The sequence below is a fragment of the Lytechinus pictus genome, unplaced genomic scaffold (genome assembly GCF_037042905.1).
Source record: "Lytechinus pictus isolate F3 Inbred unplaced genomic scaffold, Lp3.0 scaffold_19, whole genome shotgun sequence".
NCBI lineage: Eukaryota > Metazoa > Echinodermata > Echinoidea > Temnopleuroida > Toxopneustidae > Lytechinus > Lytechinus pictus.
This window is the reverse complement of record NW_026974140.1, coordinates 19,080,355-19,104,764: the sequence shown is the minus strand read 5'-3', so window position 1 is coordinate 19,104,764 and position 24,410 is coordinate 19,080,355. Positions and strand designations below refer to the sequence as shown.

The 24,410-nt window shown below is 36.5% G+C and overlaps 1 protein-coding gene across 1 annotated transcript in view; it reads right to left on the bottom strand.

The window, feature by feature from the left end:
• Window positions 1–7,384: 7,384 nt before the first annotated feature.
• LOC129260740 (phosphorylase b kinase regulatory subunit alpha, liver isoform-like) overlaps window positions 7,385–24,410 on the bottom strand; it is a 43,722-nt gene continuing 26,696 nt past the window's right edge. Inside the window, exons 17-26 of the mRNA XM_064114607.1 lie at window positions 20,696–20,847; window positions 19,019–19,128; window positions 18,003–18,081; window positions 17,316–17,552; window positions 16,124–16,253; window positions 15,511–15,609; window positions 14,881–14,981; window positions 12,327–12,485; window positions 9,579–9,685; window positions 7,385–7,568 (exon numbers count right to left, since the gene is read on the bottom strand). Coding sequence (XP_063970677.1) covers window positions 7,385–7,568; window positions 9,579–9,685; window positions 12,327–12,485; window positions 14,881–14,981; window positions 15,511–15,609; window positions 16,124–16,253; window positions 17,316–17,552; window positions 18,003–18,081; window positions 19,019–19,128; window positions 20,696–20,847 — 1,358 coding nt within the window. The remainder of the gene's footprint in view (window positions 7,569–9,578; window positions 9,686–12,326; window positions 12,486–14,880; window positions 14,982–15,510; window positions 15,610–16,123; window positions 16,254–17,315; window positions 17,553–18,002; window positions 18,082–19,018; window positions 19,129–20,695; window positions 20,848–24,410) is intronic.

Sequence of the window (24,410 nt, the reverse complement as noted above, 5' to 3'; positions counted from 1 at the left end):
CTCTCCATCTGGACTGTGACGAGCGCACCAGACCACGGCCAATTACTCAAGAATTTGTGATGACGTCAGGAGGAAGGGATATTGCGATTATTTATACTTTGAGTTTGTCGGTTTTCATCATTTAATCATGTAGCTGATATACCAAATGATGGCATGGTAAATAGATTTACTCCTCCATTCTACCAAAGGACATCAACTTTCACAAATTCAACTTAGGGCGTGTTTATGCTTCCACTTTTCAGGCAAGAATCAGCATTTTTATACGTGATTATTCCAAAACACGGTTGCGTCCATGCTTACTTTCATTTAAACAACGTTTCAGAATATCGATAGTTAATTTACAAATAGGTGCATTTCAAAACGTCGTTCGACTAGAATTAAGGTTTTGGGGAAGTATAAACAGAACCATGATTGTAAACGTATTTAAGTGACGTCATTGGTACATGCTTCCGGTGAGATGAAAATCTGCGGGCAAATACAGTCGCATGGTTCTCGCAGGGATTTACCTCCACAAAACTACCTCTCATCTCCCTGGTTCTCATAATGACCAATGTACATTTACACATGTAATTTTAAGTCAAGTACTATTACTATTACTGTACTACTCATCTTATTTGTCATCACGATGAATGTTGAGGGATTTACAAGAAACCCGGAACATGAGTTATGATGAGGAGACATCACTGAGCCAAAAGCCCCAGTAGCATAAACAAATAGATGTCTTGTGTATACTGTAATATTCTTTATTTTGACATACTATTATCCTCACCATGGATATGGCTATGTCAAGTACTCCATCCAATGACTGAAAGATCGGAAATTGTGACCATAACAGCACTCGGAACAAAAGGGCGCGCCAAATTTGACCTCGCTTTCCTGCTCAACGAAAATTACGATGCAAAGCCAGCTGCAGATCACGATTTAGCCTGTGAAAAACTAAGCATAAACAGCACGTTTGGGATCAGCGTTCTGAATCAACATTTGAAAACGCTGATTCTGTCTCCACAATGGAAGCATAAACACACACATACCATGGAGCTATTACAGAAGGAGGACTGACTCTCTCGAACGCTTTGCCCCATGCGCGGCACCGCTAATCCCCTCACAGCAGGGTGGTCCATCATGGCACTTTCACACTTACAGGCGCATGCCGCCCGTAAATCAGCCCTAAATCTGACTGGGAAAGTTGATCGAATGCAATTTAAAACGTCATCATTCGGACCCAATGGGTAATATTAATATAAATAAAATTTACAGATCATAATCAACAAAATATCATAAAAGTTAGGTCTAGATCTATCTCTTCAAGTGCGTCAATTCTAGTATTTTTCCGAAACGGCCCGGAGCTGAGGCCTGTAGGCCCTACTGTGTGAATGAGCTGAGCGCGCGAGCTCGCAGCTCAAGCATCACAGTCACCTTCAACTTACACAAATAGGAGTACGTAGGGCACCGAAGATACTCGACGATGCATCAATCGACGTAGAAATGCCCCGCAGATTCGTCGTTATATTTTCAAGGCCATTGTAATCACGCAAATGATCTTTGCATAAAAATTAAGCTCAAAGTATGCTTTTTCACATTATTATAATTTCTAAAACATATACGAGCAGGGAAAGATTTAGCTACGAAAGAAAGACGGACATACCTAAAATGACCAATCTCCAACTTTCTCCATTTGTAATTTTGTTGAGTCGAATGAGATTGTAACGTATTTAGTATGTATGCTAATGGATCATCTCAGAAGTTCAACCATACATAAAAGACGTACATCAGGAATCCTTACGAAGAGATATGGATGTTGGAAGTACAGCAAGTCGTGTTTCGATTTTGAAAAAAAAAATGAGCTCGAAAAAGAAGTTATGTGGGATAACGTCGTTTAAAGCGGTGCCTCGCAGGGACCTTCAAAAAATCTCTGACCTCAGATTTTACGAGCGGGCTTATCGCGTTATGTAAGTGGGCTCTAACTTTCGCCTGGCGGCTCGCCGATTGATGTTAGATATCGATCCATCGCCCGAAAGAAGCGATAACAAAGGATTAACAGAGGAATTGGAAGATGGTTCTCCTTCTGTAATAGCTCTATGCACTTACTATCTTTAAAGCCTGGATAAAGCTTTGGTTGAGGGTCAGTAATAGAAATGATACTTCAGTATTATCTAATTTGCTAATCTTACTAAAGTGTATGATCAGCTTTTTTTTCAACCACCGATTCTCTGTGTAAAAAAAAGTCTAGTGCCAACTCTCAACTACGTTAATTTTTTTAAAAGGCCTTTGAACATCTATCTTACAAATTTAGTCATAACATATCTGAAAGCAAAAGTCAAATTATTTTCATCCCATTCCATGTTTAGGGAAGGTTTTACATAAAAAAAGGGGGAAAATTTTAATCAGGTACCTAACAAAAAATAAAATAAACTTCATGTACAATCACAAAATTTATCCAATAAAACACATTTTACTTCAATATCCTATATATCATAACTGTTGTAGGGCATACACATTCATATATAAAACTAGTAATGAATTAGAATGGTGATTTTAGAATTATTTTGGCACCTACATAAATGTAGGCCAACATGCAAATAAAATATCAGAGTTTTATGAGCTTACTTTTGTCTATATTCCGCATATGAGGCAAACTATCACTTCCACGGCAAGCAGGATGTACTCGCTATCCTTCCTCAGCTTCGCTTCGGAAACATAGCTATATCCAGCTTGCCTCAAAGTGATAGTTTGCCCATCACCTTCACCAACGCTCAGGATCGTTGTCCCCCTCCCCAGGAATTTCAACCAATAAAAAATGTATAGTAAATGCTATCATAAACATCTTAATCAAGCTGTAAACTACTCCAAAACAGCATTTTTCACTTTTTAAATTTTGAAAATTTTCTCATCCAGTCACTGTTAGCTCCCAACAATAATACATACATAAATCTTACAGGTCAATATATAAAATTCAAAATTTCGCTCACACTTCACACACGTTGTGTTCAAATCAATATGCACAAATTATTCTTTGCGTAATTCGAGTTTTTATTATTTGTTTTAGTGAGATATGCATCCTGCATCCTGTTAAAAAATGCTGAATGTTAAAAAAATTTCAGTTCACGCTATGCTCTCACATCGATAATATTATAAAGTTTAAAAATGAAAAGTTTAGCTCGTGCTTTGCACTTGATTTTGTGAAACAGGCAAACAAATTTGTGTCCGCCATTGCCCCCCTAAAAAAACTGTTCTTTTGCCCCCTAGTTTAAAAATCCTGGTGCTGCCACTGACACTAAATGATAAACATTAAAAAAAAACACCTTATAACCCAACCAGTACTACATTGCTCCATATTTTGATATTTAACTTATTAAGTAAATGCCCCCCCAAATTTAAATCTATATTTGTCACCATGCTCATACATGCATAATTTATGTTTTTGTTTAGTGGTATACAACTTGAAATATTTTGTAAGAAAAGGATATACATGCTGTACATTGTAATACCCTACTCATAGGTACACATATAACACATACAGAAGGCCACTTTTTTTTTTTCAAAATGACATTAGAAATTCTGCATAATCTAATTTCATTTGAGTTCAAACAAGACAAATGCATTTCAAAAGCAAATGGCATGTTTTTGTTGTTGCAAACAGAAATAGCATATTTTCATGTAGCTATATCTCATAACAACCATTCCCTCCTTCCCCAATCTCTCCACCTCTCTTTTCTCCTTTTTTCTCAAGTTTTTAGTCAACTTTCTAAGATTTCTACTTTCTAGTAAGGTAAGTAACCAACACAAACAAATCGTCTGTCAGTCAGCAGTTAAAGGTGTCCAAATCTGGTATTATCCCCATTGAACAGGGCTGGCCAGATTACCTCCCATTTGAAGCAATCACCCTTTTAACTCCACTTTGCATGATTCAGTGCATCCTCCATCCTCAACCCAACTCTCCTGCTTCACTTGCTTCTTCCACATCTTCTTTGGCTGTCTCCTCCTCAAACCACCCACCTCAAGCCCTCCTTTAAATGTGCTCGTCATCCCTCCCACCTCATTTTCCTCTGCCAACTGGCCCAACGCTTCTTCTAAATCCAAAATCTTCATCAAATCCTCTGTCTTCATCCTATCCATCAACTAACACCACACATCTCTCACCATTGTTCTCTCTGTCCTCAAATTCCCCTCTGATTTTCATTCAAACCCCATGTTTCGCTCCAATAATTAATAACAACCATATTTATAATGTGCACATAACTATACCGATATTATTATTACCCTGGCTTTAGCTACACTGCCTACAGGTGCTCAGGCATTCAAGAAATTTCTTCCATTCACCTCACCTGGGTTGAGCGCAGCACAATGTGGGTACATTTCTTGCTGAAGGAAAACACCCAATAGCTGGGAATTGAACCCACATCCCTCAGATTGGAAGACGAGTCATAACCACAAGACCACAACGCCCCAGGATATAATTATTATGTAGCATCACCGATCTCACACAACTCTTATACACTACATTCTACCTCCCCAACTTCACCCAGACCACTTGTCCAGCTTCCCACCATCATAAAGCAAGCAATGCTTGGGCGACCAAGGGTGATTGTTTGCACTGTTCTTTGTCTAGTAGGCCGCTACCTCCCATCCCAACCTTCGGGCTAGGTGGTGTCAGTACTTAATTGTCACCAATAGATGACGGGACGTCCTTCCTGATGCTAATCTAGCTCAAGTCTTGAACATCCACACCCACCATGTGGGGAGTCGTGGTCTAGTGGTTATTGACTTTTGCATTTCAATGACTTCTGTATTTCAATCTAAAGGACGTGGCTTCGATTCTCAGCCATGGAGTGTTTTCCTTTAGCAAGAAATGTACCCACATTGTGCTGCACTCAACCCAGGTGAGGTGAGTGGGTACCTGGTTGGAAGAAATTCCTTGAATGCTTGAGCACCATATGACAGCACAGCTAAAGCTGGAGTAATAATAGCAGCACTTTATAATTCCAGCTATTATCATTATTATGCGAGGCCACATATCGTAAAGGCTTCATGTCCATCATGAGCTAATCAACCTCAATGTATATGGCTACATATGTTTCCGTTTCTCAAGTTTGAGCTCCATATCATTTCTATAGTCCCAATCCCACTAGCTGCAAATTTAGTTTCTTAAAGTGACTTTTCACCACAATATTTTCATCACTTCCATTAATTTTTAAATTAGTGTAATCACAAAAAAAAAACCTTTTTGAACACTTACAATGCATGGGATAAAAAACACTACAGCAAGGGCAATTCTAGAAAATGTATAAATAATTCACATGTAATGCGGTTAAATAGTTTTTCTTTTCTCACTTTTGGTACCACATTTATGAACACGAAAGGATCATAGCGTCTCAGCATATATTGTACTGCTCGTAAAAGAAAAAATTAAGAGCAATTTTTTTTGTATGAACAACTGGAAAATACAAAGTGTTGTGACTAGCCGACCCAAAACCAACAATAAGCTGCACAGGGATGTTCTCTGTAAATAGCTAAATTTATAGCAAATGATCTTTAAAAAGTAAAAATGAGAAAATAAGGTAAAGTTAGATAAAAAAAAGAAAAATAACGAGATTCAAGTGTTTCTTTGACACCCTTCTTTTCGAACTGGATGGATGTTTCACTGAGATTGTAAATGTATACATCTCATGCTTGAGTGAACCCTGAAATTCAATCATTCTTTTCTCCTTGCTGTCACTGAATCTATTCTATACTCAAACAAATACTTACTTTTGATAAACTTGGAAAAGTTAAATATCATTTTATAGCTTAAAATATCAAAACTCATTTTGAATCACTTTATTGTTGGTTTTGGGGTGGAAGATCACATTTTTCATACTTCGCTCTCTATTGCACCTCATTCCATATCATAATAATATTTACTCATTTCAACTTGATCAAAATTAATGATGTAACACATTCAGTCGTAACTAATACATGTGTACATAAATATGAATACAAAAATAAGGAACAGTAAATTACACAAAATAATCCAATGAAATTTTAAAAAAAGAAACAAAAAACAAAAAAACAAAAACGAAAGAATCAATTCAAATCCATTTTTTCTGTAAACTTGAAATGCTTTCCACAAGTGCTTGAAAAAGATTTAGCATTAATACAATTAATTTTGAACATGTTAAGGATGGTACGATGGTAAAATATCGTCATTCATCCCTGATGCCTTCCTTGCACATAATATTAATTGTGAAATAAAGTCAATATACCTGTTTATTCAGATGAATTTCATTTTAAAAAATAACCTAGGGAAATCAATCACTTGTCCAATCCTTCAGAGTAGATCTAATGAATCTAAAATCCTGCTGAACATTGATTCCAAGCCAAAGGGGTGTTAGAAGAAAATATGTGACCTGCCATGTATCTACATCTACTACATGTATTAATCAATTGGAAATTCACTATTTATTGAAAGACTTGTGACTGATTTTCAGACCAAATATTTACTAACAATGTCCTGTAAGACAGGGGTCAGGCATCAGGGGGGCGTTTCATGAAAGGACTTGTCGGACGTTTTATCCAACAAGTCCCATTTTATCCGACTTTTACCATAGTAACAGTACCTCTCAGCCAATCAACATCAGAGAAAGATGTCAGATCTGACAACTTGTCGGATGAAAATGTTGATGAAACACTCCCCAGGAAAGCATTTAATAATGATTTTCACAGTCAGTGATTTTCATCAACTAATTAAGTTACTGAAATTCCTGCATCTGATTGGCTCATAACAAATAAGTGAAATATCAGTGAATATTTGCTTTATGAAGCACTCTCCAGGACTAATGGATGCAAGGAAGTTAACAAAATAGTCTGGTGATCATGCTTTTGGATTGAAGCTATACAATCATTTCTTTTTTAAATTGAATTGAAATCTAAATCTAAAAAAAATAATAAAGATATCTGAAACTTCTACCCTTGTATAATAGTGAGTTTTCAATTTCTCATACATGATGTGGGATCTTCTGTTTTAGGGGATTAGGCTTAATGCAGATGAATGAGGATATATAATGGGATGAAAGACTGAGTTGACAACAAATACTTCAAAGACCTTACAACCGGTGTGATGGCTCAATTGGTAGAGGGTCGGACTCACAATTGGAGGTCAAGGATTCAAATCATAGCCGTGTCAGACCAAAAGAATTAAAAGATGGGATTTGCTGCTACCCTGTTTGGCGGTCAATGATTTAAAGCATAGAGCAATATAGATCTGGCGCTGCACAGTGGCTGCCAGGTCCACAACCAATTACTTTGGCAAAATAAACTTTCGGATGATTTTTATTTCTACAGCTCCTTAATAAGGAGTAGAACACAGCATGAAGGGAGAGATGATTCTACACCATGGTCCTTAATATTAATAACTAGAACAAGATAAAATCAAACATACCTGATCTTGTAGGAAGAGTTCATTGGCCTCAGCTACTAGTCTATCTGTTGCTATTACTCCACCTAAGTTATGTATCCATTCATTCTCAACAACCAGAGAGATTACCATCAAACACTCCACCATCAGCTGACGGTACTCCTGCTCAGGTATCCTACAATTAAAAATAAACAGTTCATTAGTACATCATATCTGGTGATTAAATCTTAAAGAATGAAAAGATTGGAGAACTGAGGCATGATTTCTAATTCAGACCTTGCCAAAGATATTAAAGTAGGTTATTTTTTCATTATCATCAGACTTGCTTGACCTCTCATGTCTCAATGATGATGTAAGATCAACAGGAAATTCTTCAAGATATAGCCATACTGGAGGCATAAAGGCTGTTAGACAATAGACATGCAGCATCATAAAAAACATTTCTCGATTCATGAGCCATTTATGCTTTATAATTCACTTACAACTTCATATGCTTGTTGCATGAGAAGTCTTGTGTCATGTGCAGATAATATAATAAAAGCTCATTTCTCAAGGGGAAGTTCACCCCCATGATAAGTTGGATTATATAAAAGCTGGGAAATTATAGAAAAAATACAGGTGAAAGTATTATTATTATTACACAAGACTCAAGGAACACAAGTCCTGCCAACGACTCAGCGACTGGGACAAGTCAGCCATCGTTAAGCATGCATAACAAGAAGATCACCGCATTGACTGGGCTGACAGCAAACTCATCACCAACATCAAGCATTGGCATACCAGACGAGTCAGAGAAGCCATTGAGATACAACGACACGACACAGTACCCCAGGACACTGGACTTCACCTTAACAAAATCTGGCACCCAATCCTTCACCTTGGCACCAATCTTTCTTCATCCACCCATGCTACACTACCGCCGACAACCAAGCCCGCCGCTCCGCCGACAACCAAGCCCACCACACCACTCACAACCTAAGCCGCCGCATCCCCCACACCTGATATCGTCGCACCGCCGACACAACGATGCCGCTATAATCTCCGCCCACGCCTACCAAACATGCACCAAGGAACTTCACAGCCGACCCGCCACCAATCCACCCGACGTCTGCACTCACGCCCACGCAACTTCTCGGAATAACAGCGCCACCACCGTCAGCCCTACCGCCGACCCGGCCCGCCACCTATCCCTCCGACGTCCGCACTCACGCCCACACAACTCCACAAAGTCACAGCGCCACCACTGACCGCCCGCCGCCGACCCAACCAGCCACCGATTCCTCCGACGTCCGCATTCTCACCATAAGTACCCTGTGCTCGTTTAGCATCCTTCACTCCTGAAGACGGACAGTCAACCTGCCCAAAACGTCAAGTAACCTCTCTTCACTTCAACCTGCTACTACTCAAACCATAGCTACTTAAGCCATTTTCAGCTCATCTCATCTGGTTTACAGTCCTTTTCAGGACTTCACTCACTTTCAAGAAAAGAATACTTCTAATTTTCTCTGTTCATTCTATCTCGTCTTTCCATTTCAATCTTTCTGCCTGAATTTCCGTCCCTTCTTCATATTACACATGGTGAACCGTAAACCTTCTCCACGTTATTATTATTATTATTATTATTATTATTCATTATTATCATTTATTTGTTTAGTCAGCATTTAAAACATAGAATGTTGACAATACAAAGTATGACAGAATTTAGAGGGAAAAAAACCTATAATTAATGAAGTTGCAGATGATGGATAGGAAAGAAGAGGAAGAAGTACAAAATGAAATTTGAATGAACAGAAATGGGAAGAATAGTCCTGTTCAGATATTCAATCTTTATTGAAAAATAATATCTTCATGTGGTTTGAAAAAAAGAAGAAAATATAATAATAATGATAGGCACTCATATTGCACCATCTAGAAATGATCTATTCCAAGGTGCATTGTTATTATTATTACCCCAGCTTTAGTTCAAGAAGCCTTGAAGCACTCAGTGCATGCAAGAAAGTAATCCTGCTAGGTACCCATTCACCTCACCTGGGTTGAGTGCAGCACAATGTGGGTAAATTTCTTGCTGAAGGAAAACACGTCATAGCTTGGATTCGAACCCACGTCCCTCTGATTGAGAGACGAGAGTCATAACCACTAGACCACGAGGCCCCTTCTAATTAATATTAGGGACAATGAAACAAACCTGTTAAGAACCTCTTCGACTCTGAGAGCAAACTTGAATTCATGAGGGGTCATCTCACGGGTTAAATGCTGTGATAAGAAGTGACTCACGATTCGTAAACCTTGACACTGTAATCAAAACAAAAATAAGAATGCTCGATATCAAACAGAATCATCACTCCAAAATACCAAAATATAAACTAGCACATCAATGATGTGGAGCTCATCCGGCACCTTGCAGCAAAATTTAACACAAGTTTTAATTTCAGCCCAGTTGACACTGTAGTGAATTACATTGGTGACATAAATTGAGGGAAAGAAATTGAAATTGATGAAGAAATGACAGAGAAAAAGTATTTTTTGTGATGTACAAATAAATTTCATATAAAATAGCATAAATCATTTTCTAGTCAAAATTTCTAAATTCTGTGTAGAACCTTGGTGAACCTAATGTAGCTCTCAGATGGAACCAAAAAAAAATCAAAATCAGTAAACAAACAAATACGAAGCATTTTTTGTGAGTTTTGAAAAATATGCATAAATTAGCATATTTAATGAGTTTCTAAATTCTGTGTAGAAATTTTGTATCCCCACCTAGAGCTATCACATAAAGCAAACAAAATTGAAATTGATCAACAAATGAAAGAGAAAAAACATTTTTTGTGATTTATGAATAAAATTTGCATAAATTAACAAATAATTTTCTCGTCAAAATTACACAATTCTATGCGAAAGTTTGGTGACCCTCATGTAGCTCTACCAGATCGATGAAAAAAATTCAAAATTGGTCAACAAATAAAGAAGAAATATTTTTTGTGATTATGAATTAATTTTGCATAAATTCACATAACTAATTTTCTAGTCAAAATTTCAAAATTCTGAGTACAATTTTGGTGAACCTCATGAAGCTCTACCAGATGGAAGCAAAACAAAATCAAAATCGGTCAACAAATAAAGAAGGAGAAGCATTATTTGTGAATTTCAAAAAATAATAAATCAGCATATTCAATAAGTTTCAAAATTCTGTGTAGAAGTTTTAGTGCTATCATATAAACCAAACAGAATTGAAATCGGAATTGAAATGACGAAGAAGAAGCATTTTGAAATTGTGAACGGACGACGAACGCCACATCACAGCATAAGCTCATCTGGCCCTTCAGGACGGATGATCTAAAAATGATGACAATAAATTCAACATTCATATAGCACTTAATACAACATTTAAATGTTATTAGGTATTCAAACAGTCAAGAAAATTCTTCCTACCAGGTACGTATTTACTTCATTGAGTGGAGAGTGACAATTGTAGACAAATGCCTTGCCAAAGATCGAAAGTACTGCAGTGGGAATTGAATCCATGACCTTTTGTTTCATCAAAGTCAGAGACTTATCCACTGAGCCACAACACCTCTACTAATTGACTAAAGTCCGACCTCTCTTATCCAGATCTTTCTATTAGCCGGACGCAAACTTGCCGAGAATTTTTTTTTTTCAATCTGGTACATGGGGAAATGAGATTTCAATCTAAAATCAAAATTCCTACACAAACTCACTTTGATTACAAACATTTTCCAATATAGTCTACCTGCAACCACATCATTTTTTATGAAAATATCTCAATTTTCCAGTAAATCAGGGCACAGCGCAACCATCTTATCACATTCTTTTTTTTTTGCGGGGATAAAAAAACAACACGTCTCGCTAGCTGCGCTAGGCCTTGATACGGACAGCGCCATTTATCATGTTTGAGCCTACAGTGTAACAATGGCTGACTTTGCGAAGCTGCAATGCCTGCCGCGATGATCCAATTTTCAAACTTAGTTTCATTGAGTAATTCTCTTTCTTTCGAGGTATGCTCGATGTATTCCTCAATCATATCGGCAGATGAATTATCCAAGAGTTTTGGCAACCAACCGATTTTATTTCCGTAAAAAAACCTGCCTATAATTTGCACTGACACTGCAGTGAATACTGTCTGTGTACAATAGATTACATGTTAATTGCTACCATTGGGGAGGCGCACGGTGTGTATTTAATATTTGGTCTCTCAGATCCAGATAAATCTCTTATCCGGATTGGTGCTGGTCTCAACGTGTCCGGATAAGAGAGGTCGGACAGTATTTTACTTTTATTTTCTATTAAAATAACCTCTCAGACTTGACAAGTTGTTTATCCAATTAACATGAGAAACTGCTTGATACAATGATAAAAAAAAATATTTGCATCTATTACCAGCTTATTCTTGGGGAGTAGGGAGCGATGGTGCTGTGTAGTATTGATGTTCTAAAAAAAGCTTTTCATCAGATGACTGGAATCAGACACATAACCATTATTAAAAGGAAAATATGGTATTTTTTCTTAACTTTCCTTGTATATAAACTGACCTTCTCTAAGATCTTCTAATCTTCCAGACTCTGAAACAGAAGTCTAGAGGAGGGAAATAAATCGACTTTTTCTAAGATCTTCAAGACTCTGAAATAGAAGTCTGGAGGTCGGAAATAAAATGACCTTTTCTAAGATTTCCCAGAATAGAAATCTGGAGGAGGGAAATAAACTGACCTTTTCTTAGATCTCCCAGAATAGAAGTCTGGAGGAGGGAAATAAATTGACCTTTTCTAAGATCTCCCAGAATAGAAGTTTGGAGGAGGGAAATAAATTGACCTTTTCTAAGATCTCCCAGAATAGAAGTCTGGAGGAGGGAAATAAATTGACCTTTTCTAAAATCTTCAAGACTCTGAAATAGAAGTCTGGAGGAGGGAAATAAACTGACCTTCTCTAAGATCTTCCAAACTTTGAAGTAGAAGTCCGGAGGTGCTCTATTGAGGGCGCCATCTAATCTTCGTCTTCTTAACCACTGACCTTGTCGCTCTGTTAGCTGCTCCTCCATTAAGTCTCCACTAACAGTTGAAAATGGCTTGTCTGAGGAACTCTGAAATACAGAGTATAAACAATTATTATAAAACTCTGGAGTACTTAAATTTATATTAATAACAAAGGGAATCAAAACCCAAGGAGAGAGTTAATCTTATTCAAAAGAGGTAAATGTGAGAAGCAATTTAAAATAAGTTTTATCAAAATCAGCTATAAGATAAATGAGTTCAAACAAATCTTGTACATTTTCTATTGGGATTCCGAACAGGCTGATTTCGAGGAAAAATCTCCTTTTATTTTGTTCACAAATTGTCAGATTTTCGCCACTATCAATTGAATTGCATCTTTCCTCCTACTGGGCATAAGAAAGTCATATAAACAAGTGGAATGCCTCTGGCGGTCTCACCTGCATCACGTGATTCAATATAGCAGCAGTGCTGACTTTGAAAACTACTATAAAATAATTATTCACAAGAAACACCATTCATATAATGATACAATACTACGTTCATTGATATTTGACCTTGATCATGTGACTGAAAACTTGTCAGTGATACTTGATTACCCCTATATCCACATTTTATACACTACATCTATAGACTTTGAAAGTTATGACAGCAATCTAATAATTACCTCTAAAATGGCCAAAGTTCAATGACCTTAAATGACCTTTGACTTTCGTCATGTGACCTGAAACTTGCACGAGATGTTCAGTGATACTTGGTTACTCTTATGTCCAAGTTTTATGAACTAGACCAATACACTTACACGGATATGATGGTAATTCAACAAATACCCCCAACATGGCCAAAGTTCATTGACCTTAAATGACCTTTGACCTTGGTCATGTGACATGAAACTTGGACGGAATATTCAAAGATACTTGATTACTCTTATGTCCAAGTTTCATGAATCAGATCCATAAACTTTTAAAGTTATGATGGTAATTCAACAGATACCCCCATTATGGCCAAAGTTCATTGACCTTTGATGTTGGTCATGTGACCTGAAATTCGCACAGGATGTTTAGTGATGCTTGATTACTCTTAAGTTTTATGAACAGGACCAATAAACTTTCAAAGTTATGACGGTAATTCAACAAATACCCCCAGCTTGGCCAAAGTTCATTGACCCTAAATGACCTTTGACCTTTAATCATGTGACCTGAAACTTGCACAGGGTGTTCAGTGATACTTGATTACTATTAATATTATGTCCAAGTTTCATGAATCAGATCCATAAACTTTCAAAGTTATGATGGTAATTCAACAGATACCCCCAATTTGGCCAAAGTTCATTGACCCTAAATGACCTTTGACCTTGGTCATGTGACGTGAAACTCAAGCAGGATATTCAGTAATACTTGATCAACCTTATGTCCAAGTTTCATGAACTAGGTCCATATATTTTTCTAAGTTATGATGACATTTCAAAAACTTAACCTTCGGTTAAGATTTGGTGTTGACGCCGCCACCGTTGGAAAAGCGGCGCCTATTGTGTCACTCTGCTTCGCAGGTGAGACAACATATATATTTCACATCACAAATATCAAGGTCAGGATGAGATTATCAGAAATATGAGAAATAAATGGGAAAATGTATGTCCAAAATGAATGGAGACTGATTCTCTCCTGAGGTTTTGGTAAGCTTTAAGTATGCTTGGGTGTACTTGGGTGTAGAGACTGGAAGATTAAGGCAGGGATGCAAATCAAACCCTGGACTTTTATTGGCCAGGTGTCTTAAGGCCACCGCACACCTTACGACCCGACCAGTCGCCGACTGGCTTGCGACTGAGTGAGGGGAGATGTGACGTCACAGCGCATGTCAGCTTCAGAGTCGCAGACCGGTCAGAGACAAGTCGCAAGGAAAATCGGAAGGATTTGACATGTCGAATCCTTATGACTGGATCGCAAGCTCAATCCAAATTCCAGCCAATCAGACAGCAGAGTTGCACGACGCGTATATGATAAACAACGCGCATACGCAGTAGTAAACGCATTCTCTTTGTTGTTATGCCAAAAAGCAAAAAGCGCATGCGTGAGTCGCAGATCGGATCGCAAGGTGTGCGGTGTCGAGGCTTATGACCACCTTGCGATTCATCTCCCCTCACTCAGTCGCAAGCCAGTCGCAGACCAGTCGGGTCGTAAGGTGTGCGGTGGCCTTTAGACCACTCAGCTAAGGCACCTCAACTTTAGGCAAATATATAGGGAAAGTATCATCTTCTGCTATAATTCCTTCCACATCAATTTGCCTCTCAATAAATCAACCAATCACAGTGATTATCCCCCTTTCAACAAATGATAACAAATGGCTGAACAGTGAGTTGTCAATATTTGGGAGCTTGCATTCAAGCTGCCAACCAATCAGAGCCCTCCATTTAATCATTGATGGCAAATAGCTGAACACTGATGGGTCAATATTAGGGAGGCTGCAATCAAAGAGGTGAATACTCACAGTGGATATTTGACCCTTGAGGTAGGACATTCCATGAAACTTGATTGACCTTGAACTCACAATGGACAACTGACGTTCCATAGTACCTGAACGATGAGATGCTGTATCAAAACAACAAAATTAATATTAATTCCTTTTCGAGTTACAATGTCTCCTTTCATTCTAAAGATTCTCGCAGAGGTAAAGGGGGCCTGGCACGTGCAATTCATCAGGCGAACACCAATCTTTTTCAACAAATAATGTATTGGTTTCACTTACATAGGTTGTGACTCTTCTATACACAGGACTAACTTTTGTGTCCTTTTCGACATCAAACATACTCTAATCATAGCTCCACCCAAACAGATTTCAACTTCAGTTTCAGTTTCAAATTCAACTAGTCACTGTTGCTACTACTATTCAAGACTACAAACTCATGGTCATCTCATTATACTACACAAACTACGGGAAATAACAAATTTTCTAGTTTTACCTTATAAATCATTCTGGACAATAAATGACATAAGATATATGTAAAGATCTTAGAAATGTTGTATTGTAATAAGAACTATATAAAAGCATAGTACTTTTATCATCATTATAAAGTAGCTGACATCATTGACTTTAAATGATTAACATATGACTACTTACTTGTATTAACCATGAATTCTCTACTGCTCAGGATGTGATGAAGGAGATCTTTGATTTCAAAAGGACTTAATGTCACAAGCTGCTCATAGGCTTCATTTACTGCAAAAAAGAAGTAAAACAATTTGTTTTTTGTTAACAAGCAAGAGACAATCTAAAAGTGGAAAGGATAATGAACTACGTAATGAATAATATGCAAAGTACATTAAAGAGACATATAAAAGATAAAGATGAAATACTTTTGCAATGATCTTGACCCCCGCCTCCACTCTCTTAACACACCAAAGTTAGGACCAAAATCATTCAATCAATATAATGAAATAATATATACAGATGTATAAGAGTAGTATAAGAAATTGGTACTGTTACCATGTATTAAAGTGAAAATATAAGTATTCTTTCACTTAGTACTTTGTCAGCTAAAATCTTGATTGAAAACTATGTACACATAAGAGCAAAACAAAAATGTGTCAATTCTCCAGTCAAGTACTCATTTAAATTTCTTACATGATGGAGAAAATAGTATTTGCCAAAAATAATGATATAAAATTTTTAAAATAATTTTGGTTGATATCATGAGTCAACTGATGAGTCATATGCTTCTTATTTTTTTTACCTTCACATTCCATAGCTCTAGCAAGTTCAGAAGTCATGACCTGAATGATAAGCCCCACCCTCAATCTCAGCATCTCGGTGAAGAGGTTTGGCTCGGTACAGATGAACATAGAGAGGTAGATTAATAATTCCTGTTTAACGAAATAAGAAACATTCTTCAATAAAAATATAATCCATAGGGATATTTTTATCAAAAGAAAAAAAGAAAAAACAAAAACAAGGAGGGATAAGATGAGGGAAAGTATGAACTAAAGGAAAAGTATCAGCAGAACAAATGAGAATTAATGAATTATTATCCAGCATTTTGGTGGCTTTTAGCTGCTGTAAAACAATACAAGATCCTCTAACATTGCATCATTTATGTCATAGGTAGGTTTGTGGCAAAACACCTAGAAATTCTACAGAAATACAATTCATTAAATTTGTGCATTTCATAATAAATTCACTAATGTCCATGATCACAAGATGATTACTTTTCCTTGTGGGGCAATAACTATTTCCTTGATAAGATGATTAGCGAATGAGAACTGAAAAGTTAAAGAAATATCTAACTGAACGGTGAATCCCAAGCCGCGAAGGACAGGGAAGAAATATGATTGATTAGTAGAATGAGAAGTGACATCCCAGGAGAAATGATGTTTAATTGAAATTTATGATCACTTTGAAAGAGAAACACTGCAAATTTGCCATCAATTATTATTTATTATCATCATTATTATTTGTTATTTTTGCATCACCTGTGCCTGGGAGGCAAAAAGCGAACTGAATCACTATGACCCACAGATCTCTCCTCCCGATATAACTGATTGGGGGAGTGCAGGTGGACCACTACACCAGGTTTCCCCCTACTCTTTCTGAATGGTGCAGTGGGTTCTTAACATGCAAAGGTGGCGACTCTCCTCTACACAAGGCTTCCATTTAACGTTCTATCTGAGGAACAGAGTGTTTTCTACTGTAACATAGCCTGCATCTGTGGAACAGGGGAGAGATGTTTACACACAAAGCAGGCTTCAGTCATCCCACAGGGTGGACTCAAACCCACAACCTTTAGTTCGATAGCCAGACGCTTTACCGACTGAGCCAACTCCGCAAATTGCAAATTTTTAATTAATTCTAAGATATACAATTGATTGGCTGGCCCAGAGATATGTAATTGATCGTAATATTCAGGGAAAGCCCCATTAGAATGTTACCTGTGTGAGAACGGCTGAGCTACGATCCTCTCCACAAGCTCCATAGATGAATGTTTCTAATTCCTCCGGTGGTAAGGGTGCATAGATGATCTTTTCCCGGGGTTCAGGGGGTAATCCTACAGACACCTGCTTCTGTCTTACCAACAGATCAGTTACAGACTTAGAAAGGTGCTCTACTCTCTTACGGAGGATACCAGCTGTGTGACGAACCACTGACCATGTCTTATGATGGGCACTCTGGACAAACAAGAAGATAAACAAAGAGCTTCATTGCACCTAGATGGATTATCGACAGCACTCGGTCATAATTTATGCTTCTGCCATTGCAAGACCAAGAGTATGCTTCACACCCAACTTCTATCATTTTCAAATAATGACCTCTGTGACCTTTGACCCTGTGATGCCAAAATCTGCTCAGACCATTCTCACGTATGCATAAAAAAGCCAATAGCGACATTGATCCCTTGAACAGGTACATTATGTCAATTGTGAACTTTAACCTGCCTCCGGCAAACACATAAAAGTGAGTGGAGGCATAGTTACCACAACATAAAACAGAATCAGGGTGCATCCCTGTACAGTAGTATACAAAGCTTTATCAGACAAATAACAGAGTGCATCAACCTTCCAAATTCAAATCAGGATCTTAAGTCTTTGATATCTCTTGGGATTGATTCATCATCTCACCTTGTAATAAAGTTCCTCCATCAATGTTTTAACAGTAACTCCTGGTTTACCATTGATTTTAGTATCCCAATCAAGACCCCTGCAAAGAAAGAAATAATAACCAATTATAGTACAACACAATATCAGAGATGCCACCTTCTGATAATTAGAATTAGGGAGGGTTTGTAAGTGACATTGTAAGTGACATGAGATTGTATGCATCATGCACATCTCGAGTGCAGAGCCGAGCGCTCTATTTTACAGTAGTTGACATGTTAAAAAACATAACAGTTCCCATTGTTTTAACATATATGTTACAGAAATATGTTAAATATGCATTTTTAAACAATTTAAAAAAAAAGAAAAGAGGGAGGTGATTGTAAGGGAAGGAGTTGGGGCAATTTTTAAGGAGCCTTACGATGGATTGGGAAAGGTTGATATCTCCGCAATATTAACAAATTTCTCTCCTGGCTTCAAGATACATAAATCTTGTTCCGGAAACCATGTCACTTTATGCATTAAATGAATCATCTTCTATTCACTTTACCTGGATAGAGTAAATATCTTGCTGTAAGGAATTAATGACACAGAGTAGGATATAAACTAAAACTCCTCAGGAATAATAAGTGAGAGTTGGAAAACTACATGATGATGCTTCCACATGACTGAGGGTCAATACGAAAAAGAAATTGATTCAAACATCTGCAATGCTAATGCAATATTGAATTCTATTCAAAGAGATTCAAAGAGATTGGAAGAGATCGACAGAGACTGACAGGTAACTATTTACTCACTTTGACTAGGACAAGATAGTCTTCAAAGTAGGGTAATTACTAATTTTGACCAAGTCTAGATAGTCTTTGATGTATGATAGTTACTCACTTTAACTACAACAGATACTCAATTTGACTATTATAAGGGTAGTTACATTGACTAAGGTAGTTACTCAATTTAACTACAGCAGATACATGTACTCAATTTGACTAAGATAGTATTTGACTATAAGGGTAGTCACACTGAATAAGGTAGTTACTCACTTTGACTCGTAGAGGTAGTGAACGATGTCGGCCTGTTCATGAAGTGAGTCTGACTCCTGGAGCTGTTGGACTAACTGAGCTGCTTCTTGGCCTTTATATATCTCCTCCAACTAATACAAACAATGGGAATAAAGAAAAATTTAATCATAACTAGTATCATTTACAGTACCCTTGCATGAATACTCCTCAGGGAGTGAAGAATGTGCGAGCCAGCGTCCTCTGACCAGGGTGATAATATACATGCATCTAATAGGTACAATTAAATTTGCTCCTGCAGCAATTGATCTTACTAGAAATTCTTAAAGGTTAAGTCCACCCCACAAAAATGTTGATTTGAATAAATAGAGAAAATCAAACTAGCAAAATGCTGAAAATTTCATCAAAATTGGATGTAAAATAAGAAAGTTATGACATTTAAAAGTTTTGCTTATTTTTCACAAAACAGTGATATGCATAACTCATATGGGACAGTCGATGACGTCCCTCACTCACTATTTCTTTTGTTTTTTATTGTTTGAATTATACAATATTTCATTTTTTATATATTTGACAATAAGGACCAACATGACTGAATCATATAGTATTAAACAAAGCTCATTCCACATGTTCAGGGAGGAATTAATCGCCTTTTCTTTTGACAATGAGGAGAAAATTAGAATATTTCATATAATAAAATACAAAAGAAATAGTGAGTGGATGACGTCATCAGTCTCCTCATTTGCATACCCACCAGGATGTGCATATATATATATGTTTTGTGAAATTAAGCAAAACTTTAAAATGTCATAACTTTCTTATTTTACATCAGATTTTGATGAAATTTTCAGTGTTATGCTTGTTGGATTTTTCTCATTTTATTTAAATCAACTTTTTGTTGAGGTGGACTTGTCCTTTAAGGCAAACATAAGACGGAGCTTCAAATCTTCCCTTTACCTTGATACTAATCTTCACATGATTTTGAACTAAAAACCTTGTCACAAATCAAACTTTTACCTTACATCTTCAGAGATTCTAGGAGAGGAGCAATTGTCATAAGAGCAACTGTCATGTTACCAACTGGCAAGTACTTAGAGACATCGTACTGAAAACCTATATAAAAGCTGAGTACTATTAGTATTATTATCTCAAAAGAATGCTTCATTGTCTTCTATCTCTTTTTAAACCTTATGCCCTTTAGCATATACAATGTACTTGAGAAGAGGTGCTCTGTAAAATTTACCAAAAGTGTATCCTTTCAAAGGCAATTGGGTCTATGGTTACAAAAAAAAAAAAAAATTGCATTTAATTGATTGTATGAACATCAGACAATTATCAGAATTACTTTCACAAATTTTCTGCACAGTAGCAGCAGAAGATGAATGAATTAATAAATAATGTCCTTGAAGCACACTTCCTACCTGAGACCTTTACCAATGACTGTCAAGGTACACAAACTCTTATGCTTTCTCTCAACACTTTTAACTGTTATAAGCCACTGAAATCTTTGCATCTGGTTGGCTGAGGGCAAACTAGATGCTTCATGAAAGTGAATACTCCCCAGAACGTCGTGGAGGCAATTTTTAATGGATGACTGCACACACTGGCTTTTAATACAAGTTGTATTATAATGTTGTTTTAATTTTTCACAAAAAACCCCAAATAATTTAATGAAACACTACAATCATATGAGAACCCTACCTCTTTGTATTCAAACCAAGAGGGCGTCCTCTTCATAGGTGAACCAAACGACCCATCAGCATCAGGACGGAGATGAAATTTACCAGGAGACGAGGAGAGTGGAATCTCTTTACCAGACGGTTCCATTACTGTGTCATGTGAGTCGGTATCATCTGAAACATTCAGATAGATTACAGATATAATGTAAAATTTGTTTTCTGAACTATGTGGCATTCTCTGTAGCAGGGTTACTTTCAATGACACCGATTCTCCATCACTGCAATCAGATTCTTCAAAATATAGAATTAGAAAATGAAAATGCTTGTTTGGTGAGAAATGGTTTTTAAGAAAAATCTTTAATAGTATAAGAGCTTGATGTTTAGATTCCTTCCATCAACATGAATTTTGTGTTTTTATATTTCAGATCTGAATCAAGCTATTTAAATCATTTGTAGAGTTTTTTAGTTTCTTGTAATAAAAACAAAATCAATCATTCTATTTTAGACCAAAATTAACTATTTGAATCATTTTGTAAGTTTTTTATAATGGAAAAAATGACACTGAGCATTACACTTCATTTTCATGTACATGTAAGATGAACATGGATTTAAACCTGAAAAAATGAATGTACCTCCATGCACATGAAAATAACAAAAACAAACAAAACTTACAAAAACAAAGCACATGTCAAGGCCATGTAAAGATACATAAACATGTAGATCAAATTACCCCCAAGAACACTTGCCACTTCATATCCAATAACAACTCAATAATACAAGACCATCACCAATATCTGATAAGAATTGAAACTTGCTTGAAACAACACTATACAGGTACTTAGTATCTATTTGTCATGTACATTGCATACAGGAGTGAAATACATGCATTAATTTCAAATAATTTACAATCATGGTTCACATACTTGAATACAAATATTAAAGCAAGCTTGTAGAAATATCAATCTGCAAGCAAGCAAGCTTAAAGCAGAACAACTGTTAAGAATGCAACTCACTTTCACAAACTCATTATTTTTAGTGTCAAAGAAAAATCACATCACTATTCAATCTTAATCAATTCCAGTGACTTTTCTAAATTTAATGACACGTTTTAGGAGAAATGGCCCAGATTGTAAGTGTGTGATCTTCAGAACTGCTTCACAGTGTTTGTAGGTCTTTAGATACTGTACTTTAAACATAATTTCTTATGACAGAAGCCATTCATATAAAAAAAATGTGGGACCTGGCTCATACATAAATCCTAACAATTGATTCTTCATACAATCGATTACCATTTAGGATAAATACAGTCAATAGTACAGATAAATTACAATCAATTGATAAGTTCTATGTCATGTGGACCTGATCTTTTTACATGTAAAAAGCATATCATGCTATAGTTATTGCAATAGATATTAAGAATAAAGAGTGTACATGTACCTTTAGGATACACATGTTACATTTAATATTTTAACACTGGGTAAATAAAAGAGCAATATGTCTTACATGAGGTATCCCTGGTATAGCACATGCATAAATATTATTTCTTGGATACCAGAAAGCATGGAAGTGTGCTTTTATTATTTTCAGGGCTACGGAAACATTGGTAAAAATTGCATGCCTGAAAGTATTTATCAACTGATGGCAATAAATTATTATTGATGAGTAGGTATTTTGCAAGGATGCAATGAAATTTATTTAATGTTAACAATACACGTAGATGCACCTGGGGTTTGTGCACTAAGATTACATTACCATATCTGAGATAACATGCAGATTCCACATTTTGAATATAAAACATTTCCTTCACATTAGGAACAATCCACAGGGATGTGGACATACTTTGATGACAAATTTCATGTATTAATTTTTAGCTCTTTGGAGACCTTAAAAGTGTTATAAGACTAATTCAACTTAGACTGAAGCTGCCGCCTGTCCAAGCTGTTATTATGTGAATAATAAACAAACATGTAGAAATAGTCCCAGAGTTGAGAATACCAGTACATGCAAAATATATTCATAAATATTAATTCATGAATATACACTGCCTGTAAAAAGTAAAGTAAAACATTAAAGTAGAAAACATGAACCTTCAATTATCAGGACAGCAACTTCCTAAAAAAAGATATTAAATGATATACTATGCGCTTTTGAATCTACGCTGTATATCAAACACTGCAGTGCAAAATCTAGGGCCAAGAGACAGGATTTGAGTGACTCTATGATCTTGGAGAAAAAATGTGTAGCATTAGAATGTTGCAAAGCTCAAATTTACTTCCCCATCCTAGGGAAGTCTAAAATTTTGAGGATTTTTACAAAGGTTGAACCAAAAGTATTCAACAGCTCTTCAACAAAGATCCATTTCAGAGAGAGAGAGAGAGAAAGAAAGCAGCTACAAAACTGTGCACACAACCATTGGCTGGTATGGTACTGACAAACTCACACTTCTGCACAAACAAAGCCTAAAACCGTAAACCCGGTGTATCATCTAATTGGTGAACATATAGGGGGGAGAGATGGAGAGATGGATGGAGGAGCATCTAGAGTAAGGAGGGGGGGGGGGGGTAGAATGAGGACATAAATATAGAACAAAATCCGCTTCTGATCAATGACAATATTAGTGTCCAAATTTGAGAATAAAATTGGATTCTCTTTCATTTGAGTACATACATGACATGCTTTGGAACAGGTGTAAACTTTTAAGAGTTGATGCTATGTCAGGTATTCATCTACATGTAAACCCTGATCTTTCAAGTAGTCCAGAGGGGTGCTTTGCACTCCCATACAGAGTTATCAAACCCACTTAGTTCATTTATCTTGCTATGTCAGATATACCTCTCATGCTCCCTGGGTAGAGAAAGAGGGTGGGGGGTATTTATCTTGCCATGTCAGATATACATGTACCTCTCAAGAGAAAGAGGGGGGGGGGGAGCAAAAAAGGGGACAAGAGAGACAGACAAGGGGAGAGCCACAATACAACCATCTGCAAACAAACGTATACAAAACTCAGAAGAATAACTGCCTTAGTCTCCAATATCTATGGCGATGTAGTAGACATCCATGTTTTCTACTTGCTTTTACAAATAATATGAATTAACTGCACAAGATAAAACCTAAAGATTACCTTGACAAAAATCCATTGGAAAATCAAATAAAAATTAAGGATACAATTAGAAGGGCATGATTAAACATAATAAAAAGCAAAAACATGAAAATACAAATATGTATTGTTTAATGAATACTTATTACTAAACTTTAAACAAGCCAAGCCAAATATATATAAATTGATTTGAATTTGTACGGAGTGTTAATCTGAGACTTTGGCTAGCTAAGAATCAAACGTTCATTTGATCTATAAAAATGGAAAAGTGGTCACCAATGTGTAAAATCTGGCTTCATGCTATTACATAATGCTGTGAACTGCACAGCGTCCATGATTAATTTGAAACGCTGTCATCATTAGTAGTTGTTAAGGTCATACAAAGAAAAATCACTCTACACTTTCAGATTAATAGAAAACTCTGGCAAGGTTTCACAATCATGTCCAAGAAATTGAATATCAATTGTAATTCTTTTTACTGAAAACAGTATATTTATTGTGATTAAAGGACTAAATGCTGTAAAATATCTATTTACGGTCATAAATTCCCCTCCTATTAATTTAAGTCAATAATTCGATTCAATGTGTTACGCTTTTTTTAATCATTTGTGAGATGCAAAAGACTAAAAATATGTGATAC